This window comes from Mastigoproctus giganteus, chromosome 12 (assembly GCF_048544385.1).
Source record: "Mastigoproctus giganteus isolate SK-2022 chromosome 12, ASM4854438v1, whole genome shotgun sequence".
Taxonomy (NCBI): Eukaryota; Metazoa; Arthropoda; class Arachnida; order Uropygi; family Thelyphonidae; genus Mastigoproctus; species Mastigoproctus giganteus.
Window position 1 is genome coordinate 123,520,156 of NC_143586.1, and position 27,990 is coordinate 123,548,145.

A 27,990-nucleotide genomic window follows, 5' to 3' on the forward strand; every position below is an offset into this window, starting at 1 on the left:
ACATTGGGATTTTCGACACTATGTTATATTCAATATGAAACTCCATAACATAACTGGGGCACAGAGTTATTCTTGCATTAGGATATAAGTCTAGGTAGTATTTTTGATTATATTGAATTTGAACCTAAATCATGCCTCAGACCAGAGCAGCAAAGCAAAAGGCTCAAAGTAATGGGAGTAATAGTAATAGAGGCATGTAATGCAAAAAAGCAAGTGTATGAGCTCATGTAGCATCACCCAAAAAAAAAAAAAAAAAAAATTCGCACAACCATTCGCTCTAAACGTTTGTCCAGTTCCTCCTTGAATTTATTTAAGATATCAACTTCCACAACGACAGATGGAAGTCTATTCCAGCAATTAACCACCTGCTGGCTAAAGGCAAATTTCCACACATCTATTCTACAACTGTCTTTCCTCGATTTGAATTTATGCCCCCTTAGGTTTGTAATTTGAGCAAGTGGAAGAATCCCATCCAAATTCAGCATGCTCAACCCATTCAAGGCCTTATACACCTCAATAAGATCACCTCACAGGTGCCTAGTCTCCAGCCACTGCAATTTGCAGAACTTCAGCCTCTCTTTAAGGTAAGAGGATCCCTTCATTCCCCTTGGGGAGAACAAGGGGATGGTTGTCCTCTGAGTTCACAGCCTTATGAAATGCACTGCTTGTTTGCTGTTTGCAGATCTATCAGGAACTGGTCATGATATTGCCAAATGTCTTTGTGTGTGCTCCATGTAAATAGTGTGAGGATGGTATGCCAACTCAGGATTATTATGGGCCTTTATGAGAGCTAGATGATAACTGATAATTTATTTATCTCTATTTTGTGTTACACTTGTTGGAAGATAACAGCAAGAAGGGAGGAAGAACACATAAGCCAGAGGCTTTTTTTTTAGTTCCCTTTGAAAAAGATATGAATAACAATAAAAACAGATTTGAAATTGTACAGGTGTTATCCAACAGATAAATCATAAATAAATCAGACATATTTCTACATTTCATTACAGAGATCTTCAAAAACCAATCACTGGTTTACAACAGTACTTATAATTACACTGTGAACACTTTTACAATAAGTATGAAAGAAAATATGATGAAATAATTGCCTAGAGTGTTACAAGTTTTTTTTGGCAACTACTTGTTTACATAATTTCCAAATTGGTAATGCATTTGCCTTTAGCCAGCGGGTAGTTGATTTGTGGAACAGACTTCCATCTTTTGTTGTGGAAGTTGATAGCCTAAATAAATTTAAGGCTGAGCTGGACGGGTATTTGGAACGAATTGGAGGATTGAAATGGGAGTGGTTTTTTTTTTTTTTTGACATGCTGCTTTCTTGCATCATATGCCTATGCTAATGCTAATTTCCTCTATGTTATTAAATATAGAGGAAATGCATGGGGAAATGCAAAGTTCAGGAGTTGAGCAGAAGGTGATTTAAATCAGACATCCCTAGTGATGTGTTCAGTTAGGAGCTTCTTGAACTGGTTTAGTGAAATGGCATTTTTGATGTTTTCAGGAAAATTATTCCAGGTTTTAGCACCTCTGTATTTTATATTTTTCTGAGCTATGGCTTTTCTGAAAACGGAACCTTCAGATTGACTTCATTTCTGAAATTATATTTCTTCTTATTCTATTGTTATAAAAAAGGATCTGAAGGGAGGAGGAAAGTTTGTTGTTTTCAAAGCATTGTAGACAAAGATGGCCTCAGATTTCTGTAGCAGTTGGTAGATGCTTAGGGGTCTTGCTTCCTTATATTTCAAAGTCACCAATGCATTTCATGGAAGGCCTAAAATTGAACGAAAGCATCGACTGAAGAATGGAATTGATTCTCGCAAGGTTTTCTTGGCAGGTAGTACCCCATGAAATGATTCCATAGGTGAGGTGAGGTGAGAAATTAAGGAAATGAATACTAATCTGAGAAGGGAAGGAGGCACCCAGACAGAGGCTCAGGCAGGTATTCCAGCTAGTGACGAAGTTTTCTTTCGTAAGGTGATCATTTGTTTATCCAAACTCAGCTTATCATCTAGCCAGATTCCTAGAAAGTTGGTATCATTCACCCTTTTGAGTTGTATTCCTTTATATGTTAATTCGAAATCAATATTTAATTGTTTATTTTTCATCCTAAACACCATATATTCAGATTTTTCTGAATTCGGTATAAGCTGATTCTTTTGAAGCCAACTATGCATAACAGAGAGCAGGGTAGAGATTTTGAAGCTGGTTAGGGTCTTTATCTGTGATCAAAATGGAAATGTCATTGGCATATGCTACTAAGTGGAAGAAGAGAGAGAGAGATGGAAGAAGAGAGAAATTTGTTAATGTAAAGAACAAATAGGATAGGTCCAAGAAGTGAGCCTTGAGGTACTCCCCTGGAGAAATAACAAATGTCTGAATAAGACAGTTGTTTTGATGACAAATGGCCGATCAGTAAGGTAGTCTTCAAAGAGAAGGTTAATTTTTTAAGAAGAAGAATTTTATAATTTATGCAATCAAAAACTTTAGATAGGTCTAGAAACAGTGCTATTGCACAGTGACCCTTTTCAAGACAATCCATGATCCTGGAGCAGAAGTCAGCATTGGCCAGGTCAGTGGATCTTTTTTAACGATAAGCATATTGTTGTTGATGGATAAGCTGATTGACTTCCAGAAAGCCAATCAGCTTTCTGCAAAAACTGAGAGCAGAGCTATTAGATGATAGTTGTTGAGAGAGTTGCAGTGTTCCCCCTTAGGAACAGGGACAATGATTGCTTTTTTTAATTGAGAAGCTAATTTACCAGATTGAAAGGAGATATTGTAAATATAGTTCTGTGGTGTAAGAATTGAGTTAAGGACCTACTTTGGCAGAGCAGGAGATATTTCATCAAAGCCAGGGGCTCACTTTTATTTTAACTGATCACCTTCTTCTAAAATCTCTTGATCTGAGAGAGCAGAGCAAGAAAAAAAAGAGCTCCTCACTGAGTGCTTGGCAGCTTCTCTAGTTTCACTGTCTCTAGAATCAAATTCGTCTTGAAAAAGGTTATTCACACTTGAGATAAAGTGATTACAGAAGGCCGTGGCTTTTTCATGGACATCTGAAATGAGAAGAACAGAGAGTGGATGCCCTTGAGAGCTTGATGGTGGGTCCCTCAAGCTCTCAGCTGCCCACATCAATGCCAGAGCTTGCACTTGATCATCAGGCAACACAGCAACCCCTAATGCAGAATGTCCTGGTCCCATGGGAGCTAGCTGTTTTTGGTGACTCTATTGTCAGGTAAACAGGAAATATATTGTGCAAAAAGGATAAGTGGAATAGGACCGGAGTATGTCTGCCAAGGGCAAAAGTTGACATTGTATTGCAGCAGATATCATCTTTTAAGAGCACAAAAGGTGATATTGTTGCACATGTTGGTACTAATGGCATAAACAATAGGAGATCTGCGGCCCAACTTAACAAGTAGGAGGTTGATCAACATTGGGGCTATCAACATTGGAGGTTGATAGCCTAAATAAGTTTAAGGCTCAGCTGGACAGGTATTTTGAACGAACAGAGGGGTGAAGTGGAAGTGGTTTTTTTTTTTTTTTTTGGCTGATGCTGCATAAGCTTGCTTTCTTGCATCAAATGCCTCTACTAATGCTAATGCTAATGCTAAGTATCTACATTCACACATGAGGTATTCTCTAAGGAAGAGGAGGACACAAGTTTACTAAACTCTAACAGAGAGCTAAATGATTTTGTAATAATGGAGAGCAAAGTGGAGGAAAAATTGTTGAAGTTAAACATAAAAAAAGACACCTGGGGTGGATGGAATCTATCCAGTTATATTGAAGGAGGCAGAGAGGGAAGTTAGCAAACTCTTAGCCATAATTATGAGAGCATCCTTAGATTCAGGGGAGGTCCCCATGGACTGGAGATGTGCAAATGTACCATCAATTCAGAAAGGGGGTTCAAAGAGTGATATAAATAATTATAGACCTGTTAGTTTAACTTCTGTTCCAGGGAAATTAATGGAGGCACTGGTTAAAGAAGCATTGAAGGATCATCCAGACCAGACTGCAGTAATAGTTCAGACACAGAATTGTTTGTTAAGGGGAAGTCTTGTCTCACCAATTTGATTGGATACTACGATGTGGGCACAAAGGAACTGAATGCAAAAAATGATTTTAATATCATATACTTGGATTTCAGGAAAGCTTTTGATACTGTTGCACATGGAAGACCGCTTTACAAATTGGAGCAGTATGGCATTAAGAGCAAGTTGCTGCAATGGATAAAAGGATGGTTGATTGGGAGATGGCAGAGAGTGGTGGTCAATGAGTACTGCTCTATGTGGACTAATGTTATTAGTGATGTCCCTCAGGGTTCTGTGTTGGGCCCATTGTTGTTTTGTGTATTTATCAATGATATCAATGAAGGTATATCAGGCTTAATGTCCAAGTTTGCAGATGATACAAAGGTGGGCAGGGTTATTAATGACAGTAAAGACGTTATGCTACTGCAACAGGATCTAGAAAAGTTAGGCAGATTGGCTGAGAAGTGGTAACTAAAGTTTAACATCGACAAATGCAAAGTACTGCATATGGGTAGCAGTAACCCAAGAGAAACATACCAACTGTGTGGTACCACACTCAAGGAGGTGGAGAGTGAAAAAGACCTGGGGGGTAATTGTGCAGTCAGACATGGAATTCTCTGAGCAGTGCAGATGGGCAGCCAGAGCAGGTCATGGAGTTTTGTCAATGATATATAGGAATTTTACTAGCACAGACAAGGAGGTGATTATCCCCTTGTATAAGGCAATGGTCAGGTCACACCTTGAGTACTGCGTACAGGTCTGGAGCTCTCATTTTAGGAAGGATGTACAGTTGCTAGAATGAGTACAGAGAAGGGCAACAAGATTGGTGAGAGGAACAAGGGGGTGCTCTTTTACCAAGAGAGAGGTGGGTTAAGTTCTGCAAGTTGCAGCATCTGGAGACTACTAGGCACCTGCAAGGTGTATAAGGCCTTGAATGGATTGAACAGTCTCAATGCTGATGGGATACTTCCGCTTGCTCAGACTTAGAACCTGAGGGGGCATAGATTCCAATTGAGGAAAGACAGTTGTAGAATAGATGTTGCAAGTTTGCCTTTAGCCAGCAGATAGTTGATTGCTGGAACAGATTTCCATCTGTTGTTGTGGAAGTTGATAGCTTAAATAAATTTAAGACTAAACTAGACAAACATTTGGGGTGACCAGAATGTTTTTTTTTTTATTATTGGCTGATGCTATATAAAAAAAAGCTCGCTTTCTTGCCTCAAGCTTGGTTTCTTGCATCATATGCCTCAACTAATGCTAATTCTTAAGTACCGGGCAATGTTGAAAAAAAAAAAAAAGTCATCAGTTGGGATTAAATGTGAAAGTATCTGCACTTCTGCCCAGACACGATAGGAGTGAGTGATGTGAGCCTTGTCGATCAATTCGGCCCTGGAGAGATTGTTCAAGGCTAATTTTTTTTGGCATGTAAGACAATTAACTGCTGTGGATATAGTGATAGTTGAATGGCAGGAGAAAGGGGCTGCCTTATAGTTTCAGTATTTATTAACAATACCGATGTAGGCACATCAAGTTTACATCTAATATTTCTAATAATACAACGGTGGGGGCAGTTAACCAAAAACCTGGATAAATGAGGCAGATGACCTGAAAGCAGCAACTGAGGTTTAACGTTGATAAATACAAGGTGCTCCATTTGGGAAATCTCAGAATAACATCAATTGGGTGATATCACAGTCAAGGTAGTAGAGAATGAAAATGTCCTAAAGGTAATTGTACAGTCATATGAAATTTGAGCAGTTTAGACAGGCTGCTAAGATAGCTCAATGATAATGAAAGTGTTCTGTCAAGAGAGAGAGCCAGTAGAGACAAGGTGGTGTTTATCCTCTTATGTAAAGCAGTGATTCATCTGCAACTTGAGTATTGCATGCAGGTCTGGAAGCCTCATTTTAGGAAGGATGAAGACCTGTTCAAATTGGTGCAGAGAGGAGCAACAAAATTATCTGGCCATAAAAAACTGAATATCTGTAAATTGCAGTGTCTGGAACTAGACACCCACAAGGAGACTAGGTTGGAGTGTTTATAGCTTTAAATGAATTGATTAAATTGAACAAACACACACACACACACACACACACACACACACACACACACACACACACACACACACACACACACACACACACACACACACACACACACACACACACAAATGGGTAATAAATTTAAAACTAGAAAAGGATGGTTGCAGGATAGATTTGCAAAAATTTGCTTTAACAAGCAAAGTGAAAATTTCTTTTTAACCTTTCTGGAAGTGAGTAATTTGAATAAATTCAAAGAAGTATTAGACAACATATGAGCATGAACAAATGAAGTGATAAGTTTGGTTTTTTTTTTTTTTTTTTTTTGACTGATGTATAGACTTGCTTCCTTCCACCATTTTTCCACTATTACTATTACTACTACTAATAATAATAATAATAATATAAAACTAATATAGTTCTATCATTTGTGATTCATCCTTTGCTGCTGTGTTTCTTAATTATGGGTAACAGTCCTTGAAATTTTCTTGAAACTGACTTCCGAATTGTCAGCTTTCACGCCAGTTAAACTGGTGATTGTTGGTTTGCTCTACCAACCTTATAGGTTATAATGCCATCACTGTCTATTTTTGATATATTTGCATGGACATGATGGACTTAGTTTTCCATCCTGCATAATTCGATATGCTGTTCCATCTGTAATGAAGATCTCTGTTATATAAAACTCAAGAAAAATACATTCTAAACAAGTGCATAATTATTTTTATTTAATAAAATAAATGTATATATTTATTGGAAATCAAATACATATAACTGTTAAAGAGAACACATCTGATGTTCTCTTTAACATCAGATGTGTTCTGATGGAATGTTAGGAATGTTAACATAGGAATGTTAACTTAAATTAAAAAAATACCATACCTTTTGGTAAGGTGCATAACAAACAGGATTATCTTGTAAAGTGAGAGATGACAATTTTGAACAATGAGTAAGATATCCTACACTTGACATTGTACATATGTGATTCCTATGAATGAAAAATACTTTAAATGATCTAAATTTCCTAAATTTAAATGATCTAAGATTTTCTAGAATGTTAGATAGCTTAATTGTTTATCTTAGTTAGCCAGGTCTTCAAAACATCCTTTTATGACAGGTATTTTCCTTTGGATCAAAGAAAATTCCTGTAGTAAAAGGATGTTTTAAAGTGCAATTTGTAAACACTCCTTCAGCTTATTGCTAATACATCTAACATTTTTGAAAAATATTGTGAACAGCTTTTCAGAGCCCTGCATGGAGGGCTGATGTTTTAATTGCTATACTCTGTTTCTTAAGAAAATTTAAGAAAATGTCAAGGTCTGATAAAATCTGATTTCGGAGCCTACTGGCCACATTCCTGGATTAAGAAGGAAGGGATTTTTATGGTCACAATGTTCTAAGAAAAAGGCAGAGATATATTTGTTTCAAAGTTGTTTAGTTGTTTTATTCTTGTACGCATCCCTATTTTTGTAATATCAAGCTTTGGAATTCAGAAAACATCTTTGGATCAGTGATGCCCTTGGGCTGCCCTGTTACCTTGACTGAAAGTCAGTTCCATGTATGAAACCATTAGTTGATTTTGAACTCTAGCTCATAGTTGCTACCTTGGGTGGGAGATTTGCACTGTGTGTGTGTGTTTCTAGGACTGAGGGAGGAATGTAACTTGCTAGAGGAGGTGACTGCATCATAAATTGGTCTTCAGGATGAGTGCTCACAAACACCTTTTGCTGTAATCTTTCTTATCATCCTGAATCAATTCTCCAGCAGTATTTCTAGATATTGTTAATCCAATATTTTAGTAAGATGTGAGAACTGCTCACATCAAAGGAAGTCATCATTTTGGGGAAGGGACAATGCCTACTATTGATAAAAGATAGACCACCAGAGTGATTACGTTTGCAAGGTTTTTTGGACTTAATGTCCAATGCATTGTAACCATTTTATTGCTTCCCCCCTTCTCCTGCCCATATTATCCAATTTTATTCAGCCCTTTCAATAGGCTTACATCCTGATATGTGTATATTATCTTCACTGCTTTTTGATATCTTATGGTTTCAGCAGGCTACAATTTGAAACATGGCCTGAGTTTTGTGTGGTTTTGTATGTAAACTTCCCTGGATTTCCTCAGATTGAAAATTGAATATTCAGATTGAAAGGCAGCTAGTTGTTTCAGTGGAACCAGTCTCGGTGAATCTAAATAAGTCACTGCTATGTTTAATATGGTTGCAAGCTGAGTTTTTCAATAATTTACATAAGAGACTACTGCATCATCATCACTCCTGTGTTTCAAGACTCTATTGAATGGCTCTAGTGTAAGGCTTAAGGCTTTGATCTGTTGTTTTATCATCTTCCCTTCTGTATGAGATTGTAGTTTTAGTGTGTTACTTGCAGTCCTGTTATGCTTTCTTTATTCTCAACAGGTTTTTAAAGGAGAATCTAAACTAATCAACTGTCATGGTGAACTTTGTTTCCTTGTTTATGTCATGAATTATTTGTACATTTTCATTAACTTCTGCTATTTTGTGCTTTTGTTATTTGATTCCCATATTCTATTTGTGTGATTGCTTCCACTAATGCCTGTGCAGATTTTGAGTGTCATTTCAATGTGATTTATTTGGTTTTCCAGACACTGCAAAGTGTGCTCTTCACTTTATTTTTTAAAAGAGCTAATTTTTTTGGGTGTTACTTGTTTGTGCATGGTCTCTATGAAGATCACTACCCAATTTTGTTTATCATCAAGTTTAGAATTAATTAATTAAACAGCCAATTGGAGTGATTAATATCTAGTATTTTGCATATTTTTCTGAGACACCATATAATAAGCATCTACCTGAGAGCTCACAAAACCATTATCAGCCTATTTTCCTTTCACATTTTACAATTTATTCCCAATAATAAAATATTTGTAATAGTGGGAATAATTAAATATATTTTAATCCAGTATTTGTTTTTATTAATTATTGGAATAACTAATAAAAACAACCTGTATTATTCTTACCCTTCAACATCTAGATAGCATAGATTTTCCAAAAACATACAAGGGAAGAGATCACTTATTTCATTGTGAGCAGCATGAAGCTCTACAAGGCTAAACAAGTTGGATAGTCCCTCGAAATTCTTTAAAGAACATTCTGAAATCTTTAGCACTTTCAGTTCTTTAAGATATGTGCCAAGTATTCTGCAAAAAAGCAAAAATGATGATAGCCACTCAAACAATATGCCTAATAATATATGCTAACAAATAAAAGTAAGAAGTAAAAAGGGGGGAAAAAAACTATTAATAGCAACAAAAAATTTGACAAGTTCTGACCATTCCACCCTTATAATATACTATAAGTGTTTTTAATTGTGTTATATGGAAAAAAACATGTAGATTTATTGAGAATGTCAGTACAATTCTACTAAATGCATTGCAATGTGGACAATATTTATATTCAAATATCTGATTCATACTAATTGCTCAAGGAAGCATTTTCTAGCATTTCACCCTCCGATTTCATTTTTTATTTCTTACATACATTAATTTGTAATTAAAGCATAAATATATCCAAATCAGCTCTTTTTGGCATTTTGTAAATTGCTTTGTCACTTAACCTGGCAGTCATTGCACTCCCAGTCATAAAAAAAATGTTTGAACTAGATTTGACAAGATTTCTGGAAAAGTTTTTTTTTTTTTTTATTCTGCTTGGAGTATACTAATGCATGACCTTTCACTACTGGACTGCATTTATTATTACATGCATGTTTTTAATGAAAAATCTGAAATTTTAAAAATTTTGTGCTTTTTGTACACATTATTTTTACTAAAACAAACTTTTAATGCTAAGCTTAAAATGTTCATTCACAGTTGATACATGCTTGCTTATTTTTTATTATATATTACACCACTGAAAACACAGCCTTTTTTTTTAATTCATACAGTCTACTACTAAGTCTACTCCATTTTCAAGCTAATAAAACCATTATGCATATACACATTTTCAAAATTTGCATGCTTAATAGTTTTATCATTTAAAGATATATATATATATATATATATACACTGGTGTTCAAAGAAAGTGCATCACCTAGGAATTTCACATTTCTAACCCTTTTCTGCAATGGTATGTTACATTAATGAATAGCATCACAAATAGATATATAAACAAAAGATATTTATTAATAGTTAAGGCAAAGCTAAGTAATATTTGACAGGGACTCTAAAAATATTTCAAAATGAGCATTTGCAACCTTTATACAACAGTTTTGGTAAACACGATAATTATGGCTGAAATGTTATCAGAAGCCCTCAATTTGCTTCAGTTTATCATTTTAAATGGAAAACAAAATGGAAGGTTCACCAGATGCAAACTAATATTTAGTTGAACCACCTCTGTCCCTGATAACAGCAACACACCATTGAGGCATTGTCAAGATCAATTTCTGAAGATAATCAACTGATAGTTTGTGGTTCCAAACATGAATTATGGCTTCCTGAAGTTCACAAAGGATCTTTGGTCTCTCTTTCTGAAAACTGCAGATTTCACACGATGCCAACATTTCTCAATAGGATTCGGGTCCAGGCTGTTTCCTGGCCAGCTAACAGTTGTAATGGACCATTCTTCCAACCATTTTTCACTTGTAACAAATGTAAACACATTATTGTCGAACCTCTAATACAGAAATGAAGCTAAAGTAACTACAGAAGTGCCTACTTACACTTTTCACCCGATGACAAGGAGCAGAGTCATCCTGAAAGAAGCAGTTACTTGGCAAGTTGAAATGGTCTCTAATGGCTCGCAGCAATTTGCTTTCCAATATAGCCAGGTATCCACTGGTATTTACGAAACCTTTTATAAACTACAGGTGACTTACTCCGCGATACGAAATGCACCCCCATATCATTTGGCTGGTAGGAAATTTCACTGTAGACACCATACAGTCTGAGTGGTATTCTTCACCATATCTATGGCGACTCGTATGTCTCCCATCAGAGCCATGCAGGTTGAATTTCTTCTCATCCAAGAAAATAACTGACTTCCACTGCTCGAGGGTCCATTTAACATGCTCCTTACACCAAATTAATTGGGCCTTTTTCATTTTTTGTGTGAGGAGGATTTAAATTCAGATCTTTTCCAGCTAGTATGGGGATGATAATTATTATATGAATCGTACAACCCATGAGGGCCCAAGGAGAGTAAGCTCCTGTCCTCTGATGTCAGCACCACATCTAGCAGATGCCACTTTAAATTTTTCTGTATTTTTTTTAAATTTCAAAATAAAATCAGATCCTCCTGTGTATATTTCCCCACCATTATTCTCTAAACAATTATATAATTTCAGTTTTTGTTTCAATATAATATGAATATTTTTGCTTCTCATTTAAAAAATGCAGGCAAGCAGTGGTGTGTATGTTACTTGTACCCAACTCCATACTCATATGATGTCTGAGAGATGCCAGTAAGAGCTGTTTAATCTTTCCATAGTGCTTTGGTTTTGCAGACTTCACAGAAATAAAATGCAAACGGCAGGCAAAATATAGATGGTCACGTGGCATCTCTATTTCAATTCAAAGGATGAGTGACCTTCAAAATTCTAAGAAATATGATAAAAACACTATTGTTATTATTATTATTGGTTTCTCTCATTTATTTTTGTCTGATATTTTACAGTGGAGTTTAGCAAAGCATTATTAAACTGGCAGCAGATGTGTGGGACCTATCAGGTGCTTCGTGAAAAAAAGTTGGGCACTTTAATTGTTAGTTCAAGATTAATTTTCCAAAATTTTCTCTACTTTCCTAAATATTGATCTAATCTTATACAAGTTGATTTTGAAATAGCATTTTTATGTTTTACACAGAGTAATAACATCACAGAACCTGAGGTATCGTACACCTGTTTTTGTGCTTAGTAGATGAGCACATCCATTTGCATTTCATATTTGTATTTCAATTGCCAATAGAATGCTTGTCTTTCTAGTTTGAGGTTACACACACACACACACCAGAAATATGTGTAACCTGGAACTAGAATGTACTTTTTAAATATGGCATTTTCACAGTCTTGAATAAATTATTGCAGGGCTTTTCAAGAATAGCTAGCAGAAAACATGGGAACTCTGAATAGCCTTTGTTCCCTACACTTTATTTTTTTTGTGATTTTCATGAAGTGAATATAAACTGCAATTTTTCAGTTATTTTTTATCAAAACCTATAAAATATTGCTAAGATATTGATAACATATTTATTTTAAATTTTTGTTTTTCAAACAGTATATAAAAACAGAAATTCTAAGTGGAGAAATAATGACAGTATTTACTGTCTAATTTCTTCTGTATAATTTATCTTATCTGTCTATCTACACACACATATATATATACAGTAAGTGCCAGTTATAGTGATCACATTTGCAAATTGAATTTTGATTCTAATAAACAGCGGTTCTAATAAGCAAAAATAAACAAATATTATCTACAGGCTATAAAAATAAAGATATAAAGCACAAATTTACATTTTATTAACAAAGGTTTATTACCAATTAAAAGATACGTAAAAATCGGAATATTCTTCCAATTTTTAAGTTCTGAACAAAATAAAAATAAATTTATCCACAAGTTAGTAAAATAAAAATAAACTTATACTTGCGTACATAGCTTAATTAATATACCTATTAATTAAACATAACACTTTGTAATATGATTATAATTTAAAATAGTCACTTATTTTAGATTGCATTAAATTATCACTACAAAGTCTATTTATAGATTTTAGAATATTGTATAGCAGTCTACATTCATGATCACTTGCACCACTTTCTTCCAACGCTCTCCTCAGGACGGCTATAGTTTCACAAGTTTGCCGTTTTGTAACTGGAATTCATTTTCCTCCTCCTCCTCGGCGAAATTATCAGTAACAGATTGGGCAATTTCTTCACCTGTTAAAGCTATAGTAACTTGTAGATCACCATCTATGTCCACCCAATCATTAAACTTCTGTTTACCCATGTCTTTAGGCTTTTCAATGGAATCAGTATCGTTACTTAGTTGCCCATCATGAATAATTAATCCACATTTTTTGAAACAGTTGCTAATGCAGGTTTCGAAAACTTCATTCCAGGCATTCATTGTGATATGAAGTGCATCTAGAACAGTTATCTGCTTTGCGATATCGGATGATATTCCCAAACCTTCATTTATAGACTGGATGATTCTTCGCCTCATATCTGATCTATAAAAGGTCTTAAAGTTTTTTATTCGGTAATCCTGCACTTTAGTGTCGTGAGTCACGGTCAGCCCGCCAGTCACTGCAACTGTAGTGAATTGTATTCCGACAGACAGTTCCGACTTGACTGAGCATGTGCAACACTCACTCACTCTATCTGCCGGCTGCCGCTGTATCTGCCAATCTGTGCTGGGAATTGTCACGGAGTGCGCAACATTCTCCGTATCTGCTGGTCCATATATTCTGATGGAGAAGTTCCGACTTCACTGAGCATGCATGACACTAACTATATTTGCTGGTCTATGTGCTGAAAATTGTCACAGAGCATGTGTGACACTCACTGTACACTGACAATTTACTATGTATGCGCAGTAATTTTTTGTTTTTCTTTGTCAGAAAGAATAAAGAAACAATTTTCTGACTACATAAAGAAATTTGATGAGAAAAATAAAAGTAGAGAGTGATAAAAACAATAATGAACAAACCTATATACTTTTTTTTTTTGTTTTCAGAAAGATTAAAAAATCAATTTTCTGACTACATAAGAAATTGAATTTAAAAATTAAAGTAGACAGTTATAAAACAATAAAGGAAATAAGTAATTATTGTTAATTTTTAATTACTATTTTCAGGTAATATGTTTTGTTTTGCCTGAAAATAATAATGAGTATATTTTGCGATTATTTGTATATATTTGTAATAATTTGTGCACATTGCAGTGTTACCAATTAACGGATAAGACACACTTTCCTTTCAATCGTAAGATCTGTGTCCTTCTGCGGGTGACACTTACTTTTCTGTCTTAAGATTCCTTCTGAGGGAAAAAACACTTATAACTTTATAATTAAATTTGTACTTTGTACTTAAATTTAATGGGTATACAGGCCCATTAAATTTAAGTTCAAAGGAATAAAAAAATAAAAAAATAAAGTACAGGCATACCTCGGTTAACGTTACCTCTGATAACGAAGCTTCGATATAACGAAGTCGGCAATTTCAAGCCCCATTTAACATAAAAAAAAAATATATTCCAGTTTAATCACCTGAAATCTAAACAAACTGAAGAAATTACGGAAACCTTTGGGGCTTCTCGTGGTTGCTTCGAGAAATTTAAAAAACGGGCCAGGATTCATAGTGTAAAATTAACAGGAGAAGCTGCAAATAAGTTTCCAAAAAAACTAAAGGAAATAATTGAACGTGAAAATTTTCCACCAAATTTGGTGTTCAGTGTTGACGAAAGCGGTTTGTTCTGGAAACGGCTACCAACAAAAAGCTTCATTTCTATTGAAGAAAAATCAGCTGCTGGGTTCAAAGCAGCCAAAGACCGTTTAATGTTACTCTTTGGATCAAATGCCTCTGGCGATTATAAATTAAAATTGTTATTAGTTTACCATTCAGAAAATCCGAGGGCGGTAAAAGGTAACATAAAAATGAATTTACCTGTAATATGGAAAGCAAATAGAAAAGCGTGGTTTACCAAGGAGTTATTTACTGATTGGTTTGTTAACCACTTTTGTCCTGAAGTAAAACGGTATTGTCAAAAAAACAACTTTGAAGAAAAAGCTCTTTTGTTGTTAGACAATGCTCCGGGACATCCTACTGATCTTAACACGTTGGACACATGCATTCCTGTCAAAGTTGTGTTTCTTCCAGCAAACACAACTTCCCTGATTCAACCATTGGATCAGGGAGTAATAGCATCATTTAAAGCTTATTATCTGCGTCGAACATTAAGCAATTTAAATGAACTAGAGGATAAAGAGGAAATGACAGTTAAAACTTTTTGGAAAAACTACACCATTAAAAACGCAATTGAAAACATTGATAGTTCTTGGAAAGAAGTCACTAAGAAATTCTTAAATGGAGTTTGGCGCAAAATATGGCCAGAAGTTGTACTAGAAGAAGAAAATAACATCCAAGAAATTAGAAACGAAGTTATCCAGACGGCTCAAGCAATAGGTTTCGAAAATGTCGATGAAGAGGATGTTAGAAATTTATTGAATGCAGAAGATGATGGTTTTTCAGTGGAAGATTTAGAAAACCTTGTTAGCAATGAAGACGAAGTTAAAGAAGTTCCTGCCGAAAAAGTGTTAACAACCAAAGATTTAAAAAGGTGCTTAAATGACATTGAAAATGTTTTAAATTTTTTTAGTGAAAATGATCCTGATTTAGGAAGAAGTATTATTGTTAAGCGATCAGTGTTAAATGCAATAACTCCGTATAGGCAACTGTTAAATGAAAGAGAAAAAGAGCATAAACAATTACCTTTAGACTCGTATTTTAAAATGTGATTTCACTTTGTATGTGAGTTGACTGTTTATTTAATAAAACTTTTCTTTGTCCGAAAAAAAAAAAGCTTTTCATTTTCTTTACGTAGGAGCGTATCCCTATTCTGGCCATAGTATTTTTACCTCTGAAAACGAAGTTTCGCTTAACGAAGTAATTTCGTGGAACGCATCCTATTCGTTATTCGAGGTATGCCTGTAAATTGTAGCCATTATCAACCCACTGCAGGATGGAAGCCTCCTCAACAATTCATGCTGAGGGAAATTGACCATAATCTGCCACGCTGGTCCAGTGTGGGTTGGCAGATCGATCGTATTCAGCAGTCAGGGGCTTGAACCCAGGTCTACTCAAAGAGCGTGTGCTACTGCACTCCCACTCCTGACCACTCGGCTAATGCTGAAGCAATTCAGCATAGTCAGTTCTGTGTGTAGTGGCATAGTGTTTGGGTCAGATGCCACCTGTGGTCTCCCACATCTGTGCCATCAGTACTCTTGTGATGAATACAGAACTTCTGTAAAAGCCAGAAAAGTGTTGTATGTGTAGTTTTGTGTCAGGTTCTAATCTGGCTTCTTGGCTGCAGAGTCCCTAGTAGAACTCCACATTGTCCGCCTCCTTTGACGTTTTTTACCTCCCTCCTCCCTTTTTACCCCCATCTTTCAGCTATATCCCTCACTAATGCTCTCTCTCTCTCTCTCTCTCTCTCTCTTTTTTTTTTTTTTTTTGTTCTCCATCAGGAAGTTCAGGCGATCCCTGACGGAGAGCAGCCAGAGTACCGTGGACAGTCTGGCTCATCTCCCAGCGGTGGTGGTGGTGGACAACGTGGAGTTCTACTAGGGGATCTGAAAATAATAATTAAAAATTAACAATAATTACTTATTTCCTTTATTGTTTTATAACTGCCTACTTTCATTGGGGGGGACGACGTAGTGACCAGGTGTTACTGCTTCTCACCTGCTAAGATCCAGGCACCGGCCGAAAACAGAAAACATCGTAACGCTTAAACGCCCAACACACTACACACAAATGGGCGGTTTTGGCGTAAGCTTCAACACAAGAAGTACAATAGCGGCTTATGGGTGAAACCCTGGGGTCTACCACAACAACACATGAATATTCCTGAATGAATGAATGTCTACTTTCATTTTTAAAATCAATATCTTATATAGTCAGAAATTTGTTTTTTTATTTTTAAAATCAATTTCTTATGTAGTCAGAAATTTGTTTTTTTATTCTTTCTGAAAACGAAAAAAAAAAATTTATTGCGCGTACATAGTACATTGCCAGTGTATAGTGCCAATTTGCAGCACATAGACCAGCAGATATAGTTAGTGTCGTGCATGCTCAGTAAAGTTAGAACTTCTCCGTCAGAATATATGGACCGGCACATACGGAGAGTGTTGCGCATGCTCTGTGACAATTCCCAGCATAGACTGGCAGATAGAGTGAGTGTTGCACATGCTCAGTCAAGTCGAAACTGCCCGTCAGAATACGATTCAAGACAGTTCCGAGCTGAGTGACTGGATGGCTGACCGTGACTCACGACACTAAAGTGCAGGTTTACCTTTTATTCTTCCCTGGTCAAAAGGTTGAATCAGTGATGTGGTATTTGAAGGTATAAAAATGAATTCAATGTTTTTGAAATCAACTTTGGATGAGTGGGGAAATTGTCCAAAACCAATGCAATTTTTTTGTTTTTCTTATCCAATTTCAAATCCCATTTACGAAGATTATCTTCAAATAAAGCTGTCATCCAAGCATTGGTATTATGGGCATATTCAACAGGCAGCTGTTTTACTCCTTTAAATTATCTAGGCAATTCACTCTTGCCGATAACTAATGACTTCATCTTGATTGTTCCCGTCATGTTGCATGTTAAAAGAACTGTAATCCTTGATCTTCCTTCCTGCAAATGCAGAGGAATTTTTAAAAATCATGCAATGGTCTGGGGTAGCCCTGCAGTACAACCCTGTTTCATCTGTATTAAAAATGTCTTCAGGATTATAAGTGCTTAACACAGTTTGCCAAGAAGTTTTCAACCAGGTGTCAGCTGCAGAACTATCAGAATCCTGTTTTTCTTCGTGAAGTTTTTTGTAAACAATATCATGCCTCTCCTTCCATCTTGTCAGCCATCAGTCCATCGCCTTCAACTCTTCATGTAGTTTTTCAGCAAAATCATTAGCTTTAATGAAGAAGAATGCTACGATTGATTGGTGCATTAAATTCAAGCTGGCCTGTTTGAACCAAATGAACAGAGCTTTATCTATTGTTTGGCATTTCCCTTCAAGCTTCCTTTTTCTGATTTCACTAATCACATTAGTGTTTAATGTGTGAAATGATTTTAACAATTTTGATAAAGATGACTAAGGGATTTCTAATTTTACTGCCACTTTGCTTTGAGACATATTGCCTAAGTTTAATTTATCATACGTTTCTATAATTCGTAACTTATCTTTTACACTCAAATTCACTCTCTCTCTGTTCACTGACATTTTTTTGGTAGTAAAATTTAAAACATGGTAAAAAAGATAAGTGTCCATCAATAACAAAGCACACGGCGCACACACAAATTGAAACTAACACGATACACGCAAGTGAGACGAAGTTTAGATATAGAAATGAAGAGCAGATTTCAGCGAAGGGAAAACACATTTCACCATAATAATGTGAAAACACAGAATTTCAGCTATCGGCATTATCGCAAATGAATAAGATCGAGTTTACTACCTGTTTATTGCACTAACAGAAAAGCCCAATAAATCGGAAACTACAAATTGTTGTTTTATGGTTGCAACCTCTAGAAATGTGCTTTAGAAAAATACCACAGACGCGATCAAAATTGATTCTTATAACCGAAAATGTGATTCTAGTAAATGATGAAAGTACTGTATAGTGCATTTTACTGATTTCGATCAGTCCTTTGAAATTTGATTCTATTGAGTGGCTGATTCTAATAATCACTATAACCGGTGCTTCTGATAACGTTTACATACATGGAGGTGAAAATTACACACACAATGTGCCAAGGACTAGAAGGGTAAGGTTAGTAGAAAACAGAAGAAATGTACATTTGAAAAAGGTGAATGTTAATATCCTAAAAGTTATGATGAATTAAGAAAACTATGGGCTGAATTGCAAAGCCAATTTGGAGGTGAAGGAACTGTAATTAAAAGCTTGTTCACCTTATTAATACCAAATGATTAAACAAATAAAATAAAGGTGGTAAAGCTGTCATCAGATATGGGTGGGCAAATTTAGTTATAGGTTGAATACAGGAAAGGCAAAAATGCAAAGTCTGATGTCAGCAAAAGTAAAGTAAATACATAGTTAGGTATTTCATTAGGGGAGTACACTAACCATGTACCAGGAACTGCATTTCAATGCTTGTCCATAACAGTAGAAGAAAAGTTAAATAAATCCAAAAAGCAAAAAAAAAAAAAAAAAAATTAGCACATTCTTTTACAGTTGTTGTTATTTGGTTTTTAGGAGCATTAGCAACTAAGGCCATATTGCTCCGGGGATATGCGGTGGTCATTCCCTGACCTTTCTGCATCCTCTGTATTTGGTAGTCACGGGCTCGAACCCTGGTCTAATCAAGAAGAGTGTGCTACGCACTGCTGCTCCTACACCTGGCTACGGAGGTGCCTTCTTTTACAGTATAGACAAGTTAGTCCCAATGCAGTGTCAATGAAATGAAAATTATTAAGGCAAAAATAATGATAAGGCAAAAAAATATATAATTAAGTGTTTTCAGAGTGGGAAAAAGGTTTTTAAATATATGTAGATTTTTGAGTAAATTTGGAATTTTTTTTTTTTTTTTTATGAAACCCCCAAACACGAGAGGTATTAGAACCTATAGTACTTAGGACCATACTTGGGCTGGAGATTGAGAAGATGAAAGAAGATATTTGCTGACGTTAGACTTGAACTTCTGTTGACTAATTTTCAGGAAATACATATAAAGGAAGGTTTTTCCAGAAAACGGCAGTTGAATGAATAAACGAGGAAGATGAAAAGTTGGTTCTGTGAGTTTGAAGTTGGAGAGTAAATGAATATTAGCGGCACGTGTTTAGACTGTTTTGAAAGAGAGAGCGGGAATTATAGAAGCCAATTCAGAAGAACGGTGCCCATAGAAGTATCTGTAGAAAAGGCATGCAGCAGAAAAAGTACATCTATGAGACAGTGAGTGGAAAGACTCTGTTAGAGATAAGTCATTAATTAACCTAACTGCCCTCTTCTGAATGGAATCTAGATGTCTGAGAGAGAGGTTTTGGGGGCATCGGCCAGATGTAAAAACAATATTCCATGGTAGGGCAGATTTGCGATTTGTACAGAGTGAACAGCTGTTTGGAAGAAAAGTAAAGACAAGAGAAAAACAGAAAACAATGTTTTTTAGATGCAGAGGAAGCAATATTTGTAATTTGCTTGTGCCAAGAGAGATTAGAAGTTAGGGTAATCCACAAAAGAGATATATCATCTTGCCTAGAAATCGGAGGGTCATCAAAGATAAGCAGAAGAGCAGAAGAATTCTTTTTGTGAGACATAAGACAAGACCGAGTTTTAGAAGGATTGAAATCAACTAAGTTGTCTTTGCCCCACTCCGGAGATATGCGGTGGTCTGGAGAATTACCTGGAGATTGGCATTTAAGGAATTGGTAGCAGATATTCGAGAAGTTGAAGCTGATTGAGCAGGGCAAGGTTTCTCAAAATGTAAAGTGGAATGCAATGTGCTATCATCGGCAAAACTATGGATAGGATTTCCAGTCAATGGAAGAAGGTCATTAATATACAAGAGGAAAAGAGTAGGGGAAGGAAATGAACCTTGGGGGATTGTTTTTTTGTTATTTGATTTTTAGGAGCATTAGCAACTAAGGCCATATTGCTCCAGGATATGCGGTGGTCATTCCCTGACCTTTCTGCATCCTCCGTATTTGGTGGTGACGGGCTTGAACCACGGCCTAATCAAGAAGCGTGTGCTAAGCACTGTTGCTCCTTCCCACCTGGCTGTGGAAGCGGCAACCTTAGGGGACACCAGCATTAGTGGAGAAGTCAGACAACAGAGAGCTATCTACCATCACCCTCAGAGAGAAAACTGGATTAACAATTACAAAAAACAGTTTGCAAACCATAAGATGGAAGCTTGTTTAGAAGACCTTTATGCCAAACACGATCGAAAGCCTTTGAGATGTCAAGAGCAACTGCTTGTGTTTCACCAAACTTTTCCATTGAATTTGTGCATAAATGGGTAACATAAGCCAGAATATCACCAGTGGATCAACACTGATGGAATCCATACTGGCGATCGTTGATCAGACAGAAAGTTTCTAGGTAGTTTAACAGTTGGCGGTAATTGATTTCTCTATTATTTTAGAAAGAGTAGAAGTAATTGCATTGTGACGATAATTAATGGGAGGGATTTGTCACCCTTTTTTAGGAGCTGGATATGAGCAAACTTCCAAGCAGAAGGAAAAACACCTTTGGAATAGGAAAGTGAAAAAAAGGCAGCAAAGAACAGGAGTAAGTTCAGGAGCACAGGTTTTGAGGACAAGTGGAGAAATACCATCAGGATCTGGAGCTTTCTTAGCATCAAGATTCATCCAAAATCCTTCTGATATCCTTTTGACAGAAGACCACAGGAAGTATTGAATGGAGTGTGTTGGGAATGGTGGGAAGTGTTTTACCAAGGTCATTAATACATGAGTTGGAAGAAAAATGGGATGTCAGCATGTCAGCTTTATCCTTGGCTGAAGTGACAACAGAACTATCTGGTTTTGACAGAGGTGGGAGCAGAGATGTGCAAAAGTCGTGGCCAATTGCTTTGGCAAAAGACCAGAATGCTTGGCTACCATTAGGGCAAGAAGCAAGTTTTCTACTCTTAGCCTGTTCAAAATCTAGTTTGGACTGATTAATAACTGCCTTAGAGTTGTTGCGAGTTTTGGTGCAGGCAGAAAATGAAACTGAAGAATTGGAAACAAGCCAATTGCGATATGCAACATTCTTCTCTTGAATAGCCTTACAGGGCTGCTGCGACCCTATGTGCCGCTAGTAAGCAAAATTTGCTGCCCCAGAATATTTCGATTAAAAATAAAATAAGGCGTAAATAATTATTATTAATTTATTGAAAAAGAAAAGAATTACAACAAATCTCACATATATAATATAATGAAACAACAAACAAAAATAACAAAATCTAAATTCACAGTAATTGTACTCTATCGCAATAATAAAATAAAAGTGAAAATTATACAAATTTATGTTTCCTTGCTTTAAGAGATGCGAATTTATTAATTATTTCATTTATGTTTATTTGTTCCAAAAGATCATTTTCTATTGAAATTGTTGCAAAATTAGAGAGTCGTTGTTGAGACATTGTCAATCGTAAATAATTTTTGAATAATTTTGAAAAATTTGTTCTCCTGAGGCAACTGAAACACTAAAAAAAAAATCATAGTATAACTGAAACCGGTAAAGTCAGAAAGGGTATTAATATTAGTAGTGGCATATGAGGCCAGAAAGCAGGCTTATACAGCATCAATCAAAAAAAAGGGGGGGGGAGAACCATTTCCCATTCACCTCTCCATCCACTCCAAAAGTTTCTCCAGTTCTTCCTTGAATTTATTTAAGCTATCAACTTCCACAATGACAGATGGAAGTTTGTTCCAGAAATCAACCACCCGCTGGCTAAATGCAAATTTCTGAACTATTCTATTCTACAACTGTCTTTCCTCAATTTGAATATATGCACGCTCAGGTTCGTAATCTGAGCAAGAGGAAGAATCCCATCAGAATTGAGCCTGCTCAACCCATTCAAGGCCTTATACACCTCAATCCGATCACCTCACAGGCGTCTAGTCTCCTGATGCTGCAATTTGCAGAACTTAAGCCTTTCTTGGTAAGACCACCCCTTTATTCCCCTCATTTGCATAAATTCATAATGCAATTTCTACATTTGGAAAAGTATCTTTAAACTTGTTTTTAAAAATATATTGTAACACTTCAGATGGAGTAATATTGCCTTTAATATAAATTTGAAGTACTCTTAAGTTCTTCATTAATGCTAAACCATCAATATCAGACTCATTATGATCAATGTCACTTAATTTAATATATAAACCTTTTCAAAGATTTAAGAAATCATTATATGACCATTTTTTTCAATTCAGATATATAAAATATTTTAAATATTTCTACATGTTCTTATGGCGCCTCCATAGCCAGGTGGGTAGAAGCAGCAGTGCGTAGCACATGTTTCTTAATTAGACCGGGGTTCGAGTCCGTGACCACCAAATACGGAGGATGCGGAAAGGTCAGGGAATGACCACCGCATATCCCCGGAGCAATATGGCCTTAGTTGCTAGTGCTCCTAAAACCCAAATAACAACAACATAACAACATGCTCTTTCATATTTCTGAACCTTTCACAGTTAACGAGAAAATTGTTGTGTCCATAATTTGAAAGAAAAAAATAATTTTGAAATTGTTTCGGATCTGAATAGCTTCCTCTACTTTCATAATCGAAATGATGTCTTTTCAATCTTTTTCTTACAGTGGTTACTTCTGGAAACTAAGCGGCAATGCCAATGATAGTAACCATATTATTAGCCAAATCAAGTATTTTTTGGAATGCTTCCTCTGTTCTGTTTTCTTGAAAATATTCCATGATTTCCCATTGGTAGGGAGTGTAGGGCAAGGATGTTCTGTGTCCCCCCATACTATTTGATTTATATGCAGAAGCAATGGCAAAAGAATTCAAAGAGCTGAAAGGAGGTGTAAAAATAGGAGGGGAGAAGATAAAGACAATAAAATTTGCAGATGACTAGATATTGATTGCTAATAATGAAGAATTACAGAGCTCCTTGTTCTCTATAAGTAATAATGTGAAGAATATGGAGTAATATATGAAGATTAACAGCAATAAAACCAAGATAATGTTAATTTCAAAGAGGCCAGGAAGAAGCAATGTAACATTAGATGGAATAATATTGGAACAGGTTAACAGATACAGGTACTTGGGAAGCATAATGAGAGAAAATGGAAAAAGCCTGGAAGAAATAAAAACAAGAACTGCAATGGGCAAAGAGCCATTTAGTAATAGAAAAGAACTATTGAGAAGAAATTTCAAGGAGGAATTAAGAAAGCAAATGGTGAAAACATTAATATGGGCTGTTGTACTATATGGCTCTGACACATGGACACTGGGAAAGAGGAGATTAGATGCCTAGAAGCTTTCGAGATGTGGGTGTAGAGGAGAATGGAAAGGGTGAAATGGGTGGACAGAGTGAGTAATGAGATTTTGAGGAAAGTAGAAGAGAGAACATTAGTAAAGAATTAAGGAGACAAAATAACTTTACAGGACATAAATTCCAAATAGCAAATGCTTAATGTACGGTACTCACCTTATACAATCTGCAATAGTTTAGGGTGAAATGATGGCTAAATTTTGGGTTGAATAATTTAAATTAGTAAATTAAAAATGATTTAATTTACTAATTTAAATTATTCAACCCAAAATTTAGCCATCATTTCACCCTAAACTATTGCAGATTGTATAAGGTGGGTACTGTACATTAAGCATTTGCTATTTGTAATTTAGTCTAACAATCACGGTATTTCAAGAACTCTATAATTTCCCATATTGTCTTTACAGGACATGTATTGAGAAGAGAAAGCATGTAGAGGAAAGGAACTGAGGGGTAGATGTGTGGGAGGAAAAATGATGGGGAGGAGGAGAATTGGAATGATGGATTGGATGATAAGAGAAAATTATGCAGGAATTAAAAGTATAGCACAAAAATAAGATTTTATAACTGCAAAATATAAATAATGAAACACAGAAAGCAACTTAACATATCTGCAATTTCATGTACTGTATTTATCTCAAATGAATTTTTGCCTGCCATGTTGAATAATGGTAAATGATGGAAGTCGCGTTGATCATCTGATTGTATAAAACTAATCAGATGACTATCGAAATAGCTGGGTATGTGGGACAGGCGGTTGGTTAGGTTTCAAGAGTAACACTAGATTACAGAATTGTAATTCCTTTGGCTCTTAATTCGAGGTTAGAAGCACACTAATTGACTCAATTGCCTGAAGGCCAGAGGTTATACGTTCCCAGTAAAGTCTCTCGTAATCTGTTCATTATATTGAAATTTTCTTCATTCTACTGAAACTATTATACATATAATTTACCCGGGGGAATATTAAAAAAATTGCTGAATATAAAATTTCTCTATAAAGAAGTTCGTTAAACAGAGGTCCGACTTGTGTATGTCAAAAAATTTTTTTGCGCCCTCCTGAACTGTCACCCATAAGCAACGCTTACCTCGCCTACCCACTTGCAGCAGCCCTGCAGCCTTAGCACATTTATTGGAAAACCAAGGTTGAGAAAAAGGACGAGATTTTAAAGTGGAGTGTGGGATAAAGGATTGCATTCCTACAAGAATAATTTCACTGACACGATCTGAACAAAAGTTGACATCAGAAGTTTTGAAACAGTAATCCGACCAAGGAAAAGAAGAAAAGAAATCTTGCAGGTCATCCCATTTTGCATTCTTGTAATGCCAAACAATACGAGGTTGGGAATAGCAATGAGATAAAGGCTCCATTGAAGAAGAGACAATCACCAAGGTGTGATCTGAGGTGCCTAAAGGATCACTCACTTCGACCGTGTACTTAGAAGGGTTGTTTGTGAGAAAAAGATCAAGCGTATTGGCTTATGATTAGGATTGTCTGGTATTCTTGTAGGTAAATGAACAATCTATGCGAAGTCATTAGTAATTGTAAAAGCTTCAGCATCCCGACCAGCTGGGTCAGTGTGACTAGAGAATAGAACCCAGCTGGAGTTGTGAACATTAAAATCACCAAGGAAAATTACCTCAGTTAGGAAAGTTGGACTGGAGAAAGTCAAGTTGCAAAGAGAGGAAGTCAAAGAGCTCCAAGTGATTAGTGGAGTTGGGAGAACAGTAGAGACAACAGATGAATTTGACACAATGAGGTAGAGAGATTTTAAGCCAGAGAAGATCAAATAGAGGAGATTCTTTTTTTTTTTTTTTTGATTTGGTAGTTGTTGGCGCATCGGCTTCTATGGCCATATTGCACCTCCGAAGGTTTTTGCAGTACTTTGATCCAAGCCCGAGGCGGGAATCGAACCCGTGACCTTTGGGTTGCCGGGCAGGTACTTTACCCACTCGTCTAGCCCAGTCGGCTTGAGGAGATTCCAAATTACTAAGTCTCTCAGAGGGAATCCTTTCACCTCAAAGGTGATACACAAGTATCACCTTTGAGGTGAAAGGAATCATACAGCGAATAATATGGGCAACCAAAATGAGCAGTAGTTGAATCAATCGATAACTGAGATTCTGTCAGAAAAAGTACATGGGGTTTGGCAGACTGCAATTGGAAATGGGTATCATTGAGATTAGAATTGAGGCCACGTATATTTGTGAAATGAACTAGGAAGTGTTTGGAGGTTTAGATCTTTTCGCAGATAAGCTTACTCTATTAGTTTGACAATTCATGGTGTATTCAATAGTAAGAAAAAGTGGAGGGGGTCATGCTGTATGAAGTAATAAAATTTTTGGATATGGTGTATACATGGTAAGAATAGCATTAGCATTAGTAGAGGCATTTGATGGAAGAAAGCAAGCTTATGCAGCATCAGCCAAAAAAAAAATAAATAAATAAAAAATAACCACTTCCACTTCACCCCTCTGTTCGTTCCAAATACCTGTCCAGCTGAGCCTTAAACTTATTTAGGCTATCAACTTCCACGACAAGGGATGGAAATCAATGGACACTGCTCATCGTGGACTAATGTTATTAGTGGAGTCCCTCAGGGCTCAGTGTTGGGTCCATTATTGTTTTCTGTATTTATAAATTATATTGATGATGGTATATCAAGCTTAATGTCCAAGTTTGCAGATGATACAAAGGTTGGCAGGGTTGTCAAGGACACTACTGACACTATGCTACTGCAACAGGATCTGGAAAGGTTGAGCAGATGGGCTGAGAGGTGGCAAATGAAGTTTAACATTGACAAATGTCAAGTACTACACATGGGAAACAGCAACCCCAGAGCAACGTATCAACTCTGTGGTACTACACTGACAGTGGTAGAGAATGAAAGGGACTTGGGGGTGGTTGTGCAGGCAGATATGAAGTTCTCTGATCAGTGCAGACGGGCTGCACTGATCAGTAGCTCGTGGAGTATTGTCAATGATATACAGGAATTTTTCCAGCAGGGATAAGGAAGTGATTATTCCCTTGTATAATGCAATGGTCAGGCCACACATAGAGCACTGTATACAGGTCTGGAGGCCTCATTTCAAGAAGGATGTAGAGCTGCTGGAACGAGTACAGAGAAGGGCAACAAGGTTAGTGAATGGAACAAAGGGGTGCTCTTACGAAGAAAGGCTTAAGTATTGCAAATTACAGTGTCTGGAGACTAGGCACCAGCGAGGTGATCTGATAGAGGTGTATAAAGCCTTGAATGGTTTAAGCATGCTCAATGCTGATGGGATTCTTCCTCTAGCTCAGAAAAATCACCTAAGAGGGCATAAATTCAAATTGAGGAAAGACAGATGTAGGATAGACGTGCGGAAATTTGCCTTTAGCCAGCGGGTGGTTGGTTGGTTGGTGGAACAGACTTCCATCCCTTGTCGTGGAGGTTGATAGCCTAAATAAGTTTAAGGCTCAGCTGGACAGGTATTTTGAACGAACGGAGGGGTGAAGTGGAAATGGGTTTTTTTTTTTTTTTTTTTTTTGGCTGATGCTGCATATGCTTGCTTTCTTGCATCAAATGCCTCTACTAATGCTAAAGTCTGTTCCACCAACCAACCACCCGCTGGCTAAAGGCAAATTTCCTCACATCTATCCTACATATATGTAGATCTGTGATATAACGTGGCCTCGACAACGCTCCCCCGCACACACACTACTCGGACTCTTTCCAGTCACTATCTGGCACAGTAGAGATAGCAAGATTATACACTAGCTGATACCGAAGCCTCCAAAAGCGTTACTAATAGGTTCGGTCCAGTGTACTAACTAGCTGCCAGCCTGTGAACACCGTTTTAGAGCTGTACCCTCGAAATGTAAGGAAGATTGGATCTCGCCATGATGTCCATTATAATCTCAAAAGTCATCAGTCATACTGCATGATTGAAGAGACATGGAAGGGTTGACCGGAACTTAGCTCTAGAGACTAAACATAGGTTTCACCACTTCAAGCGTCCAATAAGCGAAGTGGTGGTATTGCACCGGTTGTGAGAGTCATCTACCATACAGTATCGACTGTTAACACAGAGGGAAGGCATTCCACCATGTGGTGTGAGTGTCACACCTCAACCCCTGTTTATGTTGGTTCACACCTGGGTGGTCAGCCACAGTGTGCTTGTGCATGGGGGTTATACCCAGGAT

The 27,990-nt window shown here is 36.6% G+C and overlaps 1 protein-coding gene across 1 annotated transcript in view; it reads right to left on the bottom strand.

Moving 5' to 3' along the window:
• LOC150077388 (leucine-rich repeat-containing protein 56) overlaps nucleotides 1-27,990 on the bottom strand; it is a 115,185-nt gene that overhangs the window by 60,556 nt on the left and 26,639 nt on the right. Inside the window, exons 3-4 of the mRNA XM_090385885.1 lie at nucleotides 9,087-9,266; nucleotides 6,971-7,076 (exon numbers count right to left, since the gene is read on the bottom strand). Coding sequence (XP_090242011.1) covers nucleotides 6,971-7,076; nucleotides 9,087-9,266 — 286 coding nt within the window. The remainder of the gene's footprint in view (nucleotides 1-6,970; nucleotides 7,077-9,086; nucleotides 9,267-27,990) is intronic.